Here is a 20,376-nt window from a genome sequence, read left to right as displayed (position 1 = left end):
GACCTCTATGTGTTCCACTTTGCTGTCTGAGATACAGTGCCATCCACTTCTCTAATCCTCTCCTGGTTGTTTCTGGTTCAGTGGCACCAACGTCCTAGTTTCAGTGTCCAGTTTTTCCCCTCATGATGTGCTTTCAGCCAGCTAATGTTTTGTTGGCTCTTTTACACTGGGTTTTAAGTGTGCAATACTGTACATGGTTCATAACTGTTTCCCGGAATATGGTTTGTAATTTCACTCTCTTACCTTTCAACACTCATAATTTTGTATGGTCTCCGATATTTAATTCCAATACTCCTCCTTTTCTTGTTCTCTGTCTAGCATTCAGTAACAGAACAGAGTCCTCAACTTCAAATGTTATTTCCCCATATTTAGAAAGTCTTTTCTTTTAGCATAATGTCTTTGTTGTTTTTCTTGTGCTTTAGCACATGTACTTAGGGCCAGCCAATGTCAGCGTCATGTCTCGATTTTCATATTCATGCTGTACTCTTTGCAGAAATCTTCCACGAACATATTCAGATCTGAGATCTTTGTAAACAAATGGATAAGTGGTTGTATTTGTAAATGAAGGCACACAGAATGCCATATGTTACATGAAAGGTGATGGAATAACATACATTACACTTACAGTGTACATTCTCTAAGACATCTTCTGGAAACACTGCGTCATCACAAAACATTAGTCGAAAGGTGAAATTTTTGTTGTTGCATGTATTTTAGTTCGCAAAGAAAACAAAATGGGTTCAAGTAATTTATCCCAATTACTCCCATTGTTTATCAACCATCTTCCACAGTGCTCTGTAACAAAGGCACATTGATTTGATTGTTTAAGAAGAAAGTCACATGTACGGTCTTGTTTGAAACAGATCATACACAATCAAAAAGGTGTAATACGTAATGAAAAAGATTTCCATGTAACACATTGCTTTTTAAGATTTTTTTGTGAGTTGCATCTTCTAGTATAGCACATTCTACTTGCCATTATTACTGTACGATTCCCACCATTCACTTACTTTTTTATGGATTTATTAGCGTTTTCAGCCAAGCCATTGGTTTGTGGGTGGTACGGACTGGTGAAGCTACGTTCTATTCCCAATTTATACAAACATACAAGTTAAGCTGAAAGAAAAAAAGTACACCATAAACGTACATATAGACTTGTGTAGAGGAATGTTCTTTGCGTATGGGCCACTACTTTTATGTGTAATTAGCAACAGGAATAGCTGTCTTCTCATATTTGTTTTGGAAACAAGTAGTTGTTCGTTTCTTTGTTAGATATGAAGAAAAATAATTTTATAGCAACACTGATGGTGACCAACAGCAGTTTATATATATAAAAAGAAAAGATGGTGGTTGTTTGAGATCTATGGGTGACCTGACAGTGAGTTTGAGTACATAGTACAAATAACCAGAAAAAAAGAAATCATTACCTTATTATTGAATTCTGCACCACAATCTGTCAGTATCCGCTGTGGGCATCCACGTCGAAGAATCATGCTGAACATGATCTCTACCCCTCAAATGACGACTTATTTCTAAGTGGAAAGGCTTCCACCCATCTTGAAAGATAATCTATGGCTGTAAGTATATACTGGTTATCCATCCTTTGTTACTGGTAACGGTCCTATTAAATCCATTCCACCAATTCCCAGATCCGAGTGACCTACAAACAAGGTACCAGTTACAGTCATACTTCACATGTTTATTACTAAATGTTCTCAATGAACCCATATGTCAGAAGCAGAGTACACAATGTAATATGGTTACAACAGCCATAGAATCCGAATGAAAGCCCACTTTTAAATGCAGAAGAAAAAGAAAGAAAGAATAAACAAACAAAAAGAAGTACAGGAATGAGTGATTGAAAACAATACCAGAGTAAAGCAGAAGAAATATCCCCAGCCAGTGCGAAGGCGTATTAGAGGTAATTGCTGCACTATGCTGTGCCACTTACATGCATTGGACTTGTTTCAAAATCAAACCCTCATTGTATTGCAGAAATAACCATGGATAATGATAAACAATAACGTGTCTGATTCAAAAATTCACCTTTATGCTTTTCAAGGTGGTATCCAGATTTGATTGCTTTCCCTCTTTCTGGCAAGTCAGACACTGTGCAACCTGTTTTTGATGGAACAATATGATGACATGAACATTTCGTTATGGAAATAGTATCACAAGGGAACAGAGTTCACATTTGCACACCAAATATACTTTTATATTTCTTTCATTCATTTTGAACTTCTATTTCAATTGTAAATACCATTCATCAGGATTTTGTTTCATTACTTTACATACCCAATTGGCAATGTCTTTTGTCATCCCTGGCCAATAGTATTTTGATGTCAGCGCATTCCTGGTTTTGAATATTCCTAGATGTCCACCCTCTGGACTGTCATGATACCTTTTAAAGAGTTGCAGGGCTTCTTTCATGGTATGCACAACGACAACCTTTCTTCCTTTTGCTGAATGGAACAATCTCCCCTCTGTTGATCATAGAAGATGGAGCACAGAGGATGATTAAAGTTTATCTGGGCCCTGGGACAGAGCAATTGTTGGGCCCCTACCCACCCTGTCCACTGGCTAACACCACCTATGGCCTTATCCCTTTCGTCCTCTTCCCCAGGATCTCAGCCATGTTCCACCTGGGCTCCCCACCATTTTGCCGGCCCACAACTCCTTGGCTCATTTCCCACCCACCCTGCTGTCCCACACAGCACCAGGACTGGAGAAGCTCTGTCCCTGTGTCACGGCTGTACCAGGGAGTGAGAGCTCCTCCAGTCCCAGGGCCGTGGTGGAGTTTTGGATCCTGCGGTTCTTTGGGGACTAGGAGCAGGGTGCTGTGGAGTTTTCCTGCCCCACCAGGCACGTCTCCTGGAGATGGGGTCAGGCATAGGGGCTTCCCCTGCTGCCTTGTGGCTTCTGCCAGGGCTGGGGTGTGGGAAAAGTGTTTAACTTAAGCTATAAGTGGTTATTGGCAAAACCATTAATTAATTAAAAGGCATATGCCTATCAAAGACATCTATATACAGTCTGGTTCATAATGCCTTGAGTACAAGGGGGAAATTTCAGTGTATAGCAGGGCTGCCCAGGGGGGGGGCATAGTGGGGCAAGTTTTGCTCCTGTGCCCTGGAAAACTCTCGAGGGGGCCGGGCCCCGGAGCTTCTTCCACTCTTGGTCTTTGCCAGTGGGGGGGTCCTTCCTCCAGGGCAGAGGGACGCCCCACAGCTGAATTACTGCTGAAGCGGGCCCCCCTGCCACCAGAGACCACAGGCCCCAGAATCCTCTGGAGGCCCTGGTGTATAGTTAGAAGTTTTTGCTCATTGAACATATAGTGATTGTTGGTGGTGCTTGCAGCAGACCGGATAACATAATTACAAAATGAAACAAAGTCATCAGTTTGGTTTTTTTTATAAAATTTAGACTCATTTCTCACACAACTGCACAGCACACTCCTTTTGTTGCACCACTGGCATAGACAGATTTTCTGGAAATTTTAATAAAATAGAGATCCAAATTCCAGTCCCATTGAAGGTAAGGTTAACACTCCAAATAATCCCAGTGTTGGGACATCATGACCATCATTTACAGGCTGAAGTTTCCTGTGTTATGTGTCAGTACTATCTTAAAACAAATATTCCTTACCTTCCAATGAAAAGTTGACAGCATATCGACGCAGGTTCAGTCTGCCTGCTTTATTCATTCCTTCAGGATATGTGCTACTCCTTATGTATGCCAAAACATTTGCAATTTTTTCTTCAAAAGATTTCCCTGAGAATTGTTTACAAGAGAAAACAGTTACTTAAGTGCAAACATGGCATATCAATGCATATAAGACTCAAAGTTGAGTTAGAAGGTAAGCGATGTACATTGCAAACCCATAAGCAGGGTAAACCTAAATCAACAATACATCATTCATAGGCCAGTGACATGACAGACATAAATAAATTGCAGGCATGTGCATAATTCTGAAATATTTGTGGCTTGCAAATTTTGGCTGTATTCGCTCAATGAAGAGTGAATGTTAACGGAGATAAGGAGATCACTACAAGATTGTAACAATGTATAGACATAGTGACTCAGGACAGTAAATGTAACAGCAAAAAAATGTCAATAAAAAAAACAAGCAGAGTTGCTTGAAGATAATGGGTTTTGAAAAAATATGTAATATTTAATAATATATGGGGATATATTTATGTCACAGAACTAGCTCATTGAGTCCAGTCCCCTGCCTTCACTATCAGGACCAAGTACTGTCCCTGACAGTTTTTTTTGGCCTTGCTTTTTTTTTTTTTTTTTTTTTTTTTTTTTTTTTGGCCATGATCCATAAATGGTCCCCTTAAGGATTAGGCTCACAACCCTGGCTTTAGCAGGCCAATGCTCAAAACACTGAGCTAGCCTCCCCTCCATGGGAACCATGGAAAAATTCTACTTACTTGCCATTATGTGTATTGAGGTAATTTTTTGCTTGGTGCAACTTTTTGGGAGAAAATAGTTGTCTGGAAATCTGAAGAATCTGAAATAGAGAAATCCCTGTAATATACACATATCAGTATCACCTCATTCTCAGCAATGTCTTTAATCAATCATTTTAATGTAATTAAACTAATCAATCCTAACATAATGTTACTTGATTATCTAAGAAATTAGATACCATCATCTAAATTGTTTTACACACAGCAAAATTACTTATATATCAGCCTAAGAAAATCAAAAAAAACAGACACCACACAGATAAACAATATAGAAATTGGGAGCAATAAAGAAATCACCATGATTACAGGCATGCAAACCATTTAAGAAATGATTATACAGTTATTGTAAAGATTCTTTATTATTCAGGCAGTTAGCCAGGAATACCTTTAGTATTTCTGTACTTTTACCAGATTTGCCCCTTACATGGGGTATGCTCATTTATTGGGGTTACTTGTCTGGGTTTTCCCCCTGATAATTCTACTCTTCTGGAGGGGGGTGGTTGTGTAACTCCATCAACGTACTGGTTGTGTGCCCAATGGAATGAGTCAAACAGCACTTTCAAGCTGACACCTTTATTTGTCCCAGATGTAGCATGTTCCCTATCCCCCATCTTTACATCACAGGAGAGTCTAAACAAAGTAAGTTACTTTTTACAGTTTAATACCTGAGTGAGAAAAGGAAACAGAGAGAGAAAATTGAGGAAACTCACCCACTCCAGGAAGCTTGAACTCCTGAGTCTTCACTGATGATCTTAGCTCAGAGTCCTGAATCTGTCAGGAGTAGATAAAACCTCAGTGGTTACCTAAGGAAGTGGTGGAATCTCCTTCCTTAGAGGTTTTTAAGATCAGGCTTGACAAAGCCCTGGCTGGGATGATGTAGTTGGGGATTGGTCCTGCTGTGAGCAGGGGGTTGGACTAGATACCTCCTGAGGTCCCTTCCAACCCTGATATTCTATGATTCTATTCTCTGATTCTAACTCAGGCAGAATTTGGGTCTATGCATGCATAAGAATTCTTACTTAAGAGTGAGCAAACGGTTTTGTAGAGAAAATATGCAATAGATTGAATTGGTTGAAGGGAGAACAGTAGATTTGTTTATGGGTAAACCGATGACTGGAGGAATTTCTTTAGGCTAAATAATAGGAGCTGATCACTTCTTACTATGGGTGATGTTCCTTCAGGGGGCTGAAAATGAAATTTGTCTGCTTCAGTATTTTGGACATCAATCAGATATCAATCAGAGTTTCACCACTAGAATTTGTCTAAATGCTAAGGTGGGTGTGAATGAGGGCAGGGGAGTTGCCTCAAGCTTGTCACCAGGGTTGTTGGTATGCAGGTATGTCTCACACCTCCATTGACTGCTCCATGCAAGTTTTTTCTCTGATCACTTATGGTTTGGGGGAACAGACAGGATACTGTGCCTTAGTTACCAAAGAAGACAGGTATTATCTGTGACTGCTGAGTTCTTAACAGGATATTGATCATAAAATATTTAACCATATGTTGTGACTACTTACATTAAAAAAATCCATTCCATCTTAGTTTAGGAGAGAGAACAGTGATTGACCAATAATAATCTGGTGTTGCAGATCCCTGTAGTACAATTATTTTTTCTTCTCCACTGTCAATGCAGCTTTTATTTTGGTGAGTTTTGCACAAAGATGCAGAAATGTGGACCATCCAAAAGTTCTGCAGCCACTGGTCATCAGCCCAAGCCTTCATTGTTGCAGAGATTTTTGCCCTTGGGAAGAGTTCTAAGATGACACCATATAATAAACTTACTGAATATTTGTGAATCAGTTTCTACACACAAGCAATGACGTGTGAAAATAGGACTGTAAGAGCTGAGTTCACAGGCAAGATAAATGCAGCAAAAGGCAATTCTAAAATTTGTGAACTGTTGTGAGACTTCACATGGACAAATAGTTATGAGAGAGTCTTTTAAATACTGAAAATGTGTGATGCAGAGTTTGATGGAATGTAGGGAAATTATTTCACTGCATCATGTCTCCTGTAGAAAGAAAGTAGCACTGGGGCAGCAGATTTTAATATTTTTTGGTGGGATCCAGAAAAGGTCCAAGGGAGTTTTGCTATGGGATGGGGCTTGAGGTCAGTACTGAGTTTACAATGGTGCCAGTGGTGCCATGGCAACAGGCCCATGCTGCATCTCGCTGCAGACACAGTGCTCAGAATTAAGCGATGTTTTCAGGGCTATTGTGCTCTATAGCAGTTTTCAATTGCCTGATAAATGTTTCAGCCATGCCACCTTTTCACTCAGCTATATCCTGGTTAGTAGTGACTGGGAATGGGGGGCAGGGGCAGGGAGTGTAGCAGATGCCAATTTGAGGTGAATATTCTCTTGTCCAGACTATACTGGGTTTATGGTGCTTTGTGCCGTGGACAGGAGCAAAGTGGCTGGTGAATAACCAAGAATCTGGTTAATAATTGTTCTCTAAATTCAGCTTTCTTCTTTCTCTCTCTGTGAATTATCACTAATTCAAAATAGTAGTGTGCAAATTGACTGGATAATGGTAATAGCATAATCTCTTCTTATAACATTGTAAACCCTACTACCAAATTTTTATATTAAACACTTACTATACATAATACAATAAATCCAACAGAAACAAAACATAAGAAAAGTTTTTCTTTCTGCATCTTATTTAAACTTTACCAGTTATCTCTTGCTTCAGAATGCCTCATGCGTCACCCAGACTGTTTGCTATAGGATTCAAAACGTGGCTTGGAAGCTGCCTCTTTACTGATTCCTGAAGAGCTGGGAGCTCAATGTTCATCCCAGATAGATACTATATGCAGAAGCACAACTCTGTATATATCGGGGGCAGGGGAATTATTTATCTTTGTGCACATGTAATGGTGTTTGGTGTTTGTAAGACAAGGTATAATAATGAACTGTGTAAAAGAGAGGTTGGGAGGCTCCAGGAAGGTGTGTAAAGTGCTGGGATGTCAGGGTCCCGGAGGCGCTCTCACCCCCACACTAGGGCGGTGTTCAGGGCTGGCTTTAGGAAGTGCAGGGCCCAATTTGAACATTTTTGGTGGGGCCCCGGCAGGGATGACTAAAAAAAAAAAAAGTGTAAAAAAAAGCCATTCATTTCTTAGCAACCGGTTCCCTATAACAAGTTCTGATTTAAGGGATGTGCCACAGTATGTATTTTTTGTACCAATAAGGTTACCATACGTCCATATTTTCCTGGATGGCGATTTAAGACCCAAAAAAGCCTGACATATCTGGGAAAATACAGATTTATGTTAACCCTACCTAAAGTTCTTTTTTAAACAGATGGGTCTGAACTAGAAATGAGCTCTGTTTCACATGTGTGGGTCCCCGCCACTCCCTGGGGGTGTGCTAGGGTGACCAGATGTCCTGATTATATAGGGACAGTCCCAATTTTTGGATCTTTTTCTTATATAGGATCCTATTACCCTCCACCCCATCCCGATTTCTCACACTTGCTGTCTGGTTACCCTAGGGTGTACACAGGTGTGGGTCCCAGCTGCTCCCTGCCCCCCTCACTGAAGCAGGTGTGCAGGGTTACTGCCCTGGGAACTGCAGGGCAGCAGTGGACATGGGGCTGGCTGGAGGCAGGGCAGGGTCTAACTGGAGGAAGGGTCTGGCTATAGGCAGGGCAAGGGGTGTGGGGATGGCTGGAGATAGGTATGTGTGGTGTGGGGTGGGCTGGCTGGCTTCAGGCAGGGCCACAGGGGGCTGTGGCATGGGTCGGCAGGGCTGGAGACAGAGGAGTGCAGGACTGGCTGGCTTCAGGCAAGGGTGTGTGGCAGGGGTTGGCTGGAGACAGGGCAGGGGGTGGTTGGCTGGAGATAGGGCAGGGGGTGCAAGGCTGGCTCCAGCCCCTGCTGGGAGCTCCAAGCCCTTTAAATTGCCCCCTGGGGAAGCCGGGCCACCCCAGTACAGCGCACTTGCTCTTGCCGGTACACCAAACCGGGGCAGGGCCTGATTCAGGGGAATTGGTTGAATTGGCCTAAAGCCAGCCATGCCAGTATATCCAGGACATTACTCACACACTTTTCCCCCACTGATACCTAGTAGTTGCACTGTCATCTCCCATAGCTACTTACGTTGCAGCATTTTTGTTAAAACTAAATTGGGAAGAAAGACGACTGATTCAGAACCTGTTTAATGGTTATGTTATTGCTAAAGGGTGTGGTGGGGTGTAAACTTGGAGAGAGGAAGGTTTCTGTGATGTCGCAAACTGTACTACAGTCATACAGTATCTCAAATGCCAAGCTGCATTTCAGTGATCTGAGGTCTGAAGAACAGTGTGGAACTAGCTATTTTATGGGATGTCTACATTTCATCCTGTAGTAACATAACTGGTGATAGGAAAGCAGGGAGAGAAGTGTGCGTGTGTGTGTGCGTGTGCGTGTGCGTGTGTGTGTGTGCGCGCGCGTGCGTGCACGCGCGCGCGCGCTTGGCAAGGCTGGTGGCCACGGGGCCAATGGGTGTGGGTGGGCTGGGTGGGATCTCGGGAGTCATGTCTCAGGGATCTGCCCTGCTCCCCAGCAATGCTCCAGCTCTGAGCTGTCTCCACTGCCTGGGACCTGTGGGGCCCCACCTGCCTCCCTGGGGGAAGAGCCACTTGGGACTGGTGCAGAGGCTGGGCCAGTCTCGGCCAGTCACAGGGGACAGTAGGGGGTGGGAAAAGGCTGAACTGGGTCCTGAGGGAGCTTGGCCTGGGTAGGCTGTGCTCCAGCCCGGCTGATTGCACCACACCCAAGGGGCCGGAGTTATCCTGCCCCAGGACCAGCTCTGGCTGCGCTGCCAGCTCAGCCTGGCAGACACAGTCACCTCCCATCAGGGCTGGCTATTGTGGCTGGGGTGTGGCCAGTGATGAGCTGCCAAAATCTTAACAACCAGTTCCCTATAAAAAGTTCTGATTTAAGGGTGGGGAGATGGGGCTGGGGGAGACATACCGGTGTGGCCGGGGGCCCCTCCAGGGCCCGGGCCAGTTGCCCCTCTTGCCCCCTCCCCTCTCCTCTGGCCAGCCCTGGAGCTTGCAGCAGGACATACACACCCCCGCCACCTTGCCGGGCCTCTCAAAAAGCGGCAGCAGGACGACACTCTCAAGCTCAGCTGAGCTGCCAAGCTGATGTCGGTGGCTGAACACGCTGCAGTGGGGGGAAACGGGGCCAGGGCCAGGGGAGCCTCATCCTCCCCAGCTGGGAATCCTGGGAGCAACAGGATGGTCCAGCCAGGGCCAGCGTTTCCATTTAGGTGGCCTAGGCAATCGTCTAGGGCGCCAGGATTATTGGGGGGTGGCATTTTGCCGGGGGTGGGGTGGCAGACGGCTCCGGTGGACCTGCAGCAGACATTCCTGCGGACAGTCCGCTGCTCCCGAGGCTCCGGTGGACCTCCTGCAGGCACGCCTGCGGCAGCTCCAGCGGAGCCGCGGATCAGCGCGCAGGGTGGAGAAATGGCCGTGCGCCTAGGGCGCTAAAAACACTAGCGCCAGTCCTGGGTCCAGCCTGCGGACTGGAGTTCTTTGCCCACCTCCTGGCCCTTTAACAACCGGTTCTCCATGGAGGTCTAATTTTAGCAACCGATTCTTGGAGCTGTGGGAACCAGCTTCAGCTCACCACTGGATGTGGGAGGGTAGGTCTCTAGTGGGTCTGGGGGGATGCTGGGCAGTGGGGGCGTGGGGAGATCTGTGTGTGTTGGGGCACTGGGAAGTGTGGGGTGTCTGTGCGGGGCACTGTGCAGTTGTGGTGGTGGGGCAGTAAGGGGATCTGTGGGGGGGCTCTGGGTGAGGAAGTGCAGGGCACTGTGCAGTTGTGGAAGGGCTGTGAGGAGTCTTCAGCTAGGGGGTGAGTGCGCAGTGAGAGGATCTATTGGGGGGTTCTGAGTGGGTGGGGAAGTGGTCTGGGAGGGCACTGGGCATGGGGGTTTGTGGGGGTCTCTGGGTGGTGTGGCACTGGGCATAGGGAGGCAGAGGGGTGCTGGGCAGGGGGGTAGCATGGTGCAGCATGGGCCCACACTGAAGGGGAAGAAGGAGGATGGCAGCACATGGCTGGGCTGGACAGTGCCCGTCTGGCAGCTCCCGGGTTGTAAACAGTGCCCTTGTACTGGGCTGGGTTTTTGAGTGAGGGGTTCAGGCTCTGACCTGGGGTATAGCAGGGGGTGCAGACATGTGGGCTCTGGGAGGGAGTTAGCAACTCAGCATGTTGTATAAGAGAAAGAAGCTGCAGTGATTTCATATAGACATAGAAACTGACAGAGACACTTTTACAAAGTCAAAATGTGAGAGGCAGAGTTTGAGGGAGGGAGGGAGGGGGCGTCTGTACAATATTTCACGGCATTCAGCCTCCTGGCTGGAGCAATAACAGTCCTGCAACACTTGTGTGAGACAGAGAGGAGCTGCGGTGTCTGAGCTTTGACAATGTAGGAATTGTGAGGTCTGTGCCTTTAAGACCCAGCCCCGGGAACCCGCCCCCTGCTCCGGGGCTGACATGCAGCGTCCTGGGAGCAGAACGAAAACAGCCTCTGCCCCCCCCCACAACCCCCGACACCCCCAGATTTGTGAGCACAGCGGATGGCTCATCCCCAGGGGTCGCTGTTCCCCCCTCTTCCCCTCCCTAAACGGGGGGTTTGTCCCCGCACAGGGTCTGGCAGCGTCTCCCTCCCCGGGCTTAACCCCGGCTACCACCCCCCACCCCCGATTTTCCCCCTTCAGCCCCTCTCCCGCCGCTACCTACAGCAGTTTGATCCCCCCTGGCCAGTACATTTTTGCCCCCTGCTCAGACCCTGGCAGCCCCCCCGCTGCGATTTGCCCCCCTTGGTGCTTTTAAACCCCCCAAAGAGGAGGCAGCAAATCGTAAGCAGAAGTGAGGGCAGAGAGAGGGCAGCGGCGACAGCAAAGGTTACTGGGCATGCTCAATTCATCCGCGCATGCTCGGTGCAGCCAAAGTGGGGAATCTGGAGCAGGATCTGTTTCTGTCGTTACAAACTGGCTGGTGCTTTTTGCTGCTGCTGCGTTATGTCCCCAGCCGCACAGGGCTCTGGCAGGGGAATTACTGAGAACCCAGCGATCCCTGGGGGGTAGGGGGGGGGCACTGACACCCCTGCACTGGCTCACCCAGCAAACTGCCCCTGCCAGGCCCCTCCCCACCCGGCTCAGGAAACAGCGAAGTTACGATACCCAGGAGAGGGGAAGGCTCCGAAATCACGTGGCCGCCGATCAGCTGTTTCCTCCTAACTCGGAACGCGAACAGCGATTTAGCGCATTCTCTGCTTCGTCCCGCAACACACGGTCTGGCAGGGGCGAGAGGGGACCCCACTGCCCGCCCCAGGCCTGGGAGGGGGGAGTGAAGAGCCCCAGGAGCTGCCGAAGGAGCAGAGCTGAGGTGGAAATGGGGGGAGGGGTTGGGACAGATGTGGGGGGGGCAGTGGTGCAAGTAAAATTATCTCACCCCACCCCTGGGGCCAGGGAGGGGGAGCTGGGAGCGGTAGGACAGACCGTGCCTGGAAGGGCGGGAGGGAGTCCGGGGTTTTGCTCCTTTCCCCGCTAGGAGGGGCAGCAGCTGTACCGCTCCCAGTCCCCCACCCCTTCTCCTGAGGGACGAGGGGCGGGTTGGTGTCTCTGCGGTGCGGGCTGGTGCAGCGCGACCGGACCGGCCTATTGCCCTGTTAGGGGAGGGGTAGAATCGAGGTGTCAGATTTGGGGGCAGAACTACTGGGAGAGGGGGATTGATTTGAGGGTTGGGGGCAGGTTATTTGCTGGGGAGGGGGCCGGGCAGAGGAGGGGGGGGGGGTGGGAGGTTGTGCCCTGGGGCAGAAATCACCTTGCTCGGTAAAGCGGGGGGGGGGGGCAGGTAAGTGTGACCCACACACCCTGGCCTGGCAGGGGGAGTTCAAACATTGACATCCCAAAACCCAGCATCAGTTTGTTTTATTAATCTCGTGCTCTGGGGGGTTTATTACACGATCCTTGGGAGATGCGGGGCTGACTTGTTAGTTTTGAGCAGTGCGGGTTACCAATTCTGCACCTTTTATAAAAGCCACCACTTCTCTATTCCCACAGGCTGTGTTTCAGGGAGGGAAATACCCACCTGCTCACAGCAGCCAGAGCGAGCATGTTCCTGAGCTTAGGGAAGTGAAACTGTCCAGGGGGAGCCAGCCAGAGCCTCAGGGAGCCCTATGGGATGGCTCCAGGATGAAGCTACTGGTGCCGTCGCTCTGGTGTATTGCAGAGAACCTGTCGCTCCAGAGTGTGGGAGCAATTTCTGCCTATCTGCATCCCCCTGTGGCGTGAGGGAACCATTACGTCCATCCTCTGCCCTCAGCGCAGACCAGCTGTGCAGCAGAGAAGCCTCAGGCCAACCAGACAGCTGGCAAATTCTAGGGGAGGGCTAGTGTAACCTATGCCTGCTGGGTGTGGTGCGCTGTCCCATGTAGTGGCAACGACATTAATGAGTGTGCTACAGGGCTGGCTAAGACCCCTGTAGCTTTTAGCTCATGGGTGGAGGCTCAGGCATTTAGCTCCAGAAGTCCCAGGTTGGATCTGGCCCACCCACAGCCAGGATCTGTGGGCGTTACTCCAGCTCCGCTGTTGGTAGCATTGAGAAGCCCTTTCTGTTTAAATGATGACGTTTCTTAGCACTTTAAACTCAGCATGTATGCTTGGATTGTGTTGAAATTTGATATGCCTTACAGGGGGCTGGGATAGGGCTGGAGATCCAAAATTGGGGTCATTTGACCAAGATACAGCCCTCGCTCCCCAGAAAAAATAAGCACTTTTCTTAAGGCTGACTGATTCTACCCACAAATTTCTGCACACACATGGGGATCAAATCGTGGCTGTGAGCGGGCCCGAGAGGGTCTCTCTGACAGTCAGCCCCAGCTGATGTGTGGCACCCATCAGGAGAAGCTATATTAAAAAATGTTACTTTCAATAAAGAGTTAATTTCTCCTGGTAGGCTGGAGCCTAATGACCACACAGCACATGAATTACTCTGCGTGCATGCAGAGTATGTATGAGAATTGCTCACCATCTAGTTTTCATACCCCAGGACAGTGGCTCTCAACCTTTCCAGACGACTGTATCCCTTTCAGGAGGCTGATTTGTCCTGCCTACCTCCAAGTTCCATCTCATTTAAAAATGACTTGCTTACAAAATCAGCCATGAAAATGCAAAAGTATCACAGCCACTAGTACTGAAAAAATGCTTCCTTTGTTGCCATATAATTATAAAATCAATTGGAATTTAAACCTTGTACTTACATTTCAGCGTATGGTATATAGAGCAGTATAAACAAGTTATTGTCTGTTTATTTTAGTTGGCACTGACTTCGCTAGTGCTTTTTATGTAGCCTGTTTGTAAAACTAGGCAAATATCTAGATGAGTTGATGTACCCCGTGGAAGGCCTTTGCATACCCCAAGGGTATGTGTAACCTCAGTTGAGAACCACTGCCCTAGGTGGCTGAGCAGAACTTAAGAGTCTTTAGTAAATGGAAATAACACTTGTGTATTATAAATTCAACACCTGCTGCTGGCAGAAATCTGCAAATGAAACCTAGGTGGGTTGCCTGTATAAAAAGGGGCTTTTTATGCTGGGGAAATATAATTGGAGTACAGCGGAAGGTGCATATGCTATTTTAGAAAAGAAAAGAAATGACAGATGTGTCTCCTGACAGTTCTGTATCTGTAGATGGGCCATTCTATATGTATCACGCACACATGATATTCTGTCTCCTCGGAAGAGTAAAACTCCCCAGCCTGAAAAGAGTTCTTTCCTCTCATTGTTCTGCTTGTTGCTGTGTTGGGGATCTGGTGGGTATTCCCACTGATTCACTGTATTGTTTTCCAGAGACATCCCTGCATTGTGCCTGGTGATCAGTAGCCTTTATTTCAGAAGTTCCAAGACTGTGGGCACACACCCCTAGTGGGGCATGGAGAAAAGTTGGGGGGGGGGAATGGCAGGGCCTAGGCCAGCCCCCAGGGGGCAGGAAGAGAGCACCACCTAGCCCCACTCTGCTCCCAACTCTGCCTCGGTCCTGTCCTTAGCTACATCCATGGCTCCTGGTCCCACCCCACCCCCAGTCTCGGTGCGGCCCTGCCCCATACCTCAGCCGCTGGCTGTGGTCCTGCTCCTGGGGGGTGCAGACAGAGGTAAGGGAAGGCCATGGCCCTCAAAATTTTGGGGACAGCTGCTTTATTTGGAGGAATGCTGATGTTAGACATGAGATGTAGTTCATATGAACAGTAATAGTTCCAACCTGTGTTGTCTTCTGCCAAGATTACTCTATAGTTGACTATCCTCATGTTACTTTATAATTTCTCCTTTCGGTTACAGATTGACTCCTGCCTGAGAACAGATACGGGCTGGGCTTCGATCTTTAGACCTTGCAGTAATAAAAATATTACCATAAATGCCAGATGAGGAACAAGATGATATTTTTATTGGTTTGCTAAGGGAAGTTTCGTTCTGGGAGTGAGGTGAAAGAAGAGTTGAAAAACAAAAGAGTCAGTAAGGTTTTGAAGAAAAGCAAAAGAGGCTCCTCAAACCTGTTACCTTCATCTGACGAGGGATATCTGGAAAAGCCTGGTGGATAATCAGCTGAACATGAGCTCCCTGAAAATAAGCCTGCTGCCGCCATGGAAACTTACCTTTCAGTAGGACCGTGTGTGCGTCTTTAAGGGCTGAATGACTGTCCTGTTCCTGTTACTTCTCCATGTTTATTTTCTGAGTGGGTGAGAGCATCAAGAGAGAGACACTTCTGTTCAGTGGAAATCAAACCAAACCCTTCAATTAAATCTGCGAGGAGAAGCGGATCTAAATAACTAATTCTGCAGGCTCATAAATGGAAATATTTGCTTGCAATGGGAGAGAAGAGATGAGGATTTAAGAGACGCTGTAAGAACCAATGAGATCATGAAAACACTGGGAAACTTCTGCCTGGGATCCATCAGACAGGTGAGCTTTGGTTACTTCTTTGTTGTTGTTGTTGTTTATTTGTACTGTAGTACCACTGGTGAACCCCAGTCATGATCAGGACCTATAGTGCAAGGTGCAGTACCAACACCGAACAAAATGATTCCTTGTTCTTTGGGGTTCAGCACCCCCGTTCTCCCTCTGGGGTGTCTGGACCCTGATTGTCATCATACCATCTATTTTTTTCTCTTTTTCAATCCCCCCTTTTTCTCTCCCCCACCCCAAAAGAAAACCTGAGTAGAGGTAGTGTGCATAAAGACAGATGTTCAAGCAGAGTTGAAGTTCTCAGGGGAATAAGCAAAGGTGTGTATTGATTTATCATTATTATATTATTGTGGACTAAGGTTTTCAGGGAGCTGAGGTGTAAAAATGTCAGTTCTAGGGGGTTTTTTGTTGTTGTTTTTTTCCTGGTTGAATAGTGTTGGTAATTGTCTGTCTAGCGTTGGGATAGCTATTTTTAAAATATATTTTATATCTTGCCATTAAACACAAATAAACTTAAATACACACATCCCAGGGATTGTCACTCATAAATGTCTCTTCTTGTGAAGGCAAATCCGTTAGAAATGTCTGTCCCTCACCATGGCTATTGGAGAGACATGACCACTGAATTCTAATGGTTCCACTTTAGAAATTGATGCTTTCTCCTCTTTCACAGTTATTTTGGGGGGTATGGGGTCCATTTTCCTTTAGAGGAACTGGTATCTCCCAAGTCTGGGCAGCTTCTACAGTAGACAGTTTGGATGGGAAGTGTGACAGAGTCACAGGCCCAAAGCTCTGGAACTGCTCTGTATGAAGCCAGCCAGGACTCTGGGTAGTGTGACTCCTCTCAGGGCAGGCTGCCCAGGGCAAGGAGCCTCTTCGGCTATGGCCTTCCTGGGTCTGACCTCAGAGCATTCAGCATTCCTGTTCACACCATGCACTTCCCCTTGGCGGGTTCACCTAGGCAGGACCCCTGGGAATGCCAGAGGGCCCTGCACACCAACTCCGCGGTCAGTAGTGGCTCTCAGCCAGCAAGTAAAACAGAAGGTTTATTAGTGGACAGGAACACAGCATAGAACAGATCTTATGAGCACAGAAATCAGTGACTTTCAGCAAAGTCCATCTTGTGGGGACCCCAAGCTGGATGCCTCAGACTCTTTCCCCCCTCCCCCCCCAGTTCCCAACAGCAGACTGCTGTGACCTCCCACATGCCTGTTGCCCCTCCTCCTGGTCTTTGTCTCGCTTCCCGGGCAAAGTGTCACCTGGTCACATCCCCTTCCTGGTTTTCAGGTTAGGAAGGGCACCGTCCATCATTTATGTGTAGGCAACTGGAGCAGCTTCACCTGCCCCTGAGGGCCTCAGGAAAAGTCACACAGCCTCATCCCCACCACCTAGGCATTGGTGTAATACACAGGGAAACTGAGGTACACACAGTGTTCGTGCAGAACAGTAAGACTCTCATACAACATAACAAGGGGGAACCCCACTTTGTCACAGGGAGTTTTGCTGCAAACCTTTACATTTTCTTTTGGTTGAGATAGGTGCTGGCACCTTAGAAAGGTCTGGCACTGGCATGGGTTTCTGTGGAGATTTTGGTTTTGGCTGTAAAGTGGTTGTTCTTTCATTATTGCTTCTGGCTTAGTTGACTTAAATATATTAAAATTATTTGCTGGAATTTCAGGTTGCAAAGACTTTTTGTCTTTCTTGAAAAAAGAGCAGGAGTACTTGTGCACCTTAGAGACTAACAAATTTATTTCAGCATAAGCTTTCGTGGGCTACAGCCCACTTCATCGGATGCATAGAGTGGAACATATAGTAAGGACGCCCGTGCGCGCGCGCACACACACACACACACACATTTTTAGAGAGAGAGAGAACAAACACAAAATGGCCAGAGGAGGAATCAGTCTTATAACTTTTAATCCAGTGGTTTGAGCACTCAACTGGGTTGACGTAAGGCGCTCTCAACCTCAGCTAGTGAAGCTGTTCCACTTCCAATAAATAAATAGTCATTGGGCCATAGAAAAATGATTCTGTAGCTCAATGATTGGGGCACCTACCTGGGAGGTGGGAAACCAAGTCCGTTCCCCCCGGTCCAGGGACTCTAAACCTAAATTTGGGATTAATGCATCTAAAGACCTTTGTGGATGTGGGCCATAGTGCTTCACTAACTCCTGGTTTGCATGGAGTATTGTTAAGGTTCCTTGCTAAGCAACTGTGGGGAGATGCAGTTGATGACAGTGCTATAAAAACATCTGGACATTTGAATCCGGATCACCATATCAGAGTGTCCCATGAACTGTTTATGGGCTGCACAAGATTTATTTAGTTATAACATAATCCTTATTATGCACACTGCATTTATTTTTTTCTCTCTCGTTTTGTCTTCTTCAAGTTACAGGGAAAATGAAATTATTGTCTCTCCACCATGGCTCCACGGGAAGCATCTCTCTGCCTGGCTTCATCGTTTTCTTCATTAATTTACCGATTTACAACTTGGTGTCAGGTAGGCAATACCACTCATTCATCGTTTTTCCCCACTTTGCTTCCCCCCCCCCCGTTGTTACTTATATTATTCATTTGCTTTTCCATTGCTTAGCTGTTAAGGCGCATATAGGGACAAAATTATACAGTAACACTGCAAGTATTAGGAAAAAAACGTCACTTTAGCCTACTTAATTCTACCACTTGATCAAAGGCTAGAAGAATTCATGTGCCAAATGCCATCCCATTTCCCTTCGTGGTTTTCTGATATTCACCGAAATCACCAACCTTTTCCTGAGGTGTTTTTTTTTTTTTTTTTAATTCATCAGCTGCAGCAAAATTATTACCAACATTAAACCAAAGCTCATAATTAGAAAAAAAAAAAAAGCAAGAAACAAATAGATATTTTGCTGCTTCATACCCATACAACCAGGGATTTGGAGCAATCAAATTTTTGAATTGCTCCACTCCAGCACCAATAGTGACTGCTCCAGCTTCGCTCTGACTCCGCTCCACCCTCCGACTTAAATTAATTTTTAACTAAATAAAAAAGTGCATACTGTAACTTTGAAAGAACGTTATTTTTATTGTCATCAACAATGATACAAATTAGAATCATTCATAATTCTTTCTGTAAAAAATCATTGCAGCAATCAAGTCATCTTTCATAGCCTGCTGCAAATCATTTAAAATTAACTTTAACTTTAAAGCCAAAAACAGTCGCTCTACATAAGCTTGAGCTGTTGGCATGCTCGAAGCAATTCTATAGGCAGCCTGAATGTGGTGTGGGTAGCTGTGAATGGCCTCAAAACAGACTTAACTTTTAGCCTACCAATAGACTCTATTGCCTCACAGTCTTCCCGAAAGTTTCTCTCGAATAACGCTTCATTACAATTATGAATCACAGAAACTTGCCAGCATCTTTCTTATTTATCCAATTCCTTTTTGACATTGTCATCTTCTGAAGAATTGATGCTTAATTATCTCCATTTCCCCATGATGGTTGAAGACGTCTCAGGGATGGACGCTCGAACAAATTCAGAGTGGAGACAGAAGTTTGAGAACAGCCTGCTATTTCTGAAGGATGTGAACTTTCCAAAACTGCAAATGTGATTGTTGATGACTCCTTTTGTTGTGTTTCATTTTCTTCAACCGTTTTTGCAGAGTTCAAATGTAGCAATAGATTGTTTTAAGAGTCGTCAAGCAATATCAAGGAGTCCTTCCTTTGCCTTTGGTATTTTCCTTGAGGTAAGAAGAATCCAATACTGTGGGTAAACATAAACTCCAGCAAGGAAATGAATATTGTCAAAAAGCTTCTCTTCGCGTTTCTGCATGGAGGATAGAATTCCTTCTGCAATTTGTCCACCATTTTCTTGCAAGAATTTTGACGGTTTTCACCATTCCTTCATTAAAACTCCCGGGGTTATATCGACAGCTTGAAGATTCACAGTTGTTTGGCTTGGCTTTGCCAAGAGGTCTTGCAAGTTCTTCACTTTGTCCCATTCAGCTTTTGTTAACTTGAGTTCTCTGGTTCCAGCAGAAGCCACTTGTTCACAGTAAGACTGAAAAACGAGAAGCCAATCAGTCATCGCAATTGTTGAACCACAGCAAGTCACAGTATCCAATGATTGTTACCCCATGTAGATCAAGAATACTTGGAGTTTATAGTTTGGCAACGGCTTGTCGAATTTTTTCCAGTAATTTCTTTGCGTGTTCTTTGTTCAGTCCATCCCAGATTGCCAACTGAAGAGTATGAATACCACACATCATGAGTTGGACTTTTGAGTCGTCCTCTGGAAGCCATGTTGGAAGCATGAGGCTAGGGTCATTAATCCATTGCACAGCAGCATCCATGTTGAGTTTGATTTCATCCATTCCTTTAGTTCCTTCATCAGGCAAAATAGCTTCAGTTCTGTCCACATACCTGTTCTCAGAGGTAGAAATGGTTTCATTGTCCTCACTGAAATTTTTGATGGCACACGTCATGTTTGATGCATTGTCAACGCAGATGCTCAGCACTTGCAATTCACTGATCCTAAATTTTTCTAAAATAGCTTTTACTTGACTTCTTACAATTGTGACACCCTTCAGTGTCGATTATGTCCAAGATTTTTACCACAGCTTTATCTTTTCCTTCTCCATAGTACTGAGCATTGATTGCAAGGAAATTTCTGTTTCCACAGGTTGCCGCATCCATTTTCAGGTAGCACAATTTTTGCTCCAAAGCTTTCTTGAGCTCTTCATGACCAGACTCAGCTGTGCTGACAACTAAATGATGAACCACATCATGCCCTGTTGAAATGCCAAGCTGCTGACCCATTTCACCTGCAATTCTTTGGAATCCTTTGTTCTTTAGCCTGAAGGTAGTGAGCGGTGTTGAACTCAAGCAAACCATTTCCATCAGCCCTTCACGAAAAGTATTGGCATCCATGGTGACTGTAAACTTTGAGGACTTCAAATATGAGTCAAG

The 20,376-nt window shown here is 46.2% G+C and overlaps 1 protein-coding gene across 8 annotated transcripts in view; it reads left to right on the top strand.

Annotated features, from left to right (window-relative positions):
* The window catches only part of LOC127033315 (butyrophilin subfamily 1 member A1-like), a 46,703-nt gene that overhangs the window by 189 nt on the left and 26,138 nt on the right, over positions 1-20,376 (top strand). For 2 of the 8 annotated variants that reach the window (XM_050921307.1, XM_050921306.1), the window contains exons 1-3: positions 11,423-11,852; positions 14,802-15,422; positions 17,818-17,928. In XM_050921307.1, the coding sequence (XP_050777264.1) occupies positions 17,829-17,928 (100 nt within the window). In that variant the 5' untranslated portion in view covers positions 11,423-11,852; positions 14,802-15,422; positions 17,818-17,828. Of the gene's footprint in view, positions 1-11,421; positions 11,853-12,321; positions 14,026-14,167; positions 14,618-14,801; positions 15,423-17,817; positions 17,929-20,376 lie in introns of those variants that run through there. The other 6 variants (XM_050921313.1, XM_050921309.1, XM_050921312.1 and 3 more) reach the window with 6 other exon arrangements.

Source organism: Gopherus flavomarginatus, chromosome 12 (genome assembly GCF_025201925.1).
Source record: "Gopherus flavomarginatus isolate rGopFla2 chromosome 12, rGopFla2.mat.asm, whole genome shotgun sequence".
Classification (NCBI taxonomy): domain Eukaryota; kingdom Metazoa; phylum Chordata; order Testudines; family Testudinidae; genus Gopherus; species Gopherus flavomarginatus.
The sequence above is the reverse complement of the archived record's forward strand: the minus strand, read 5'-3'. Positions and strand labels throughout refer to the sequence as shown.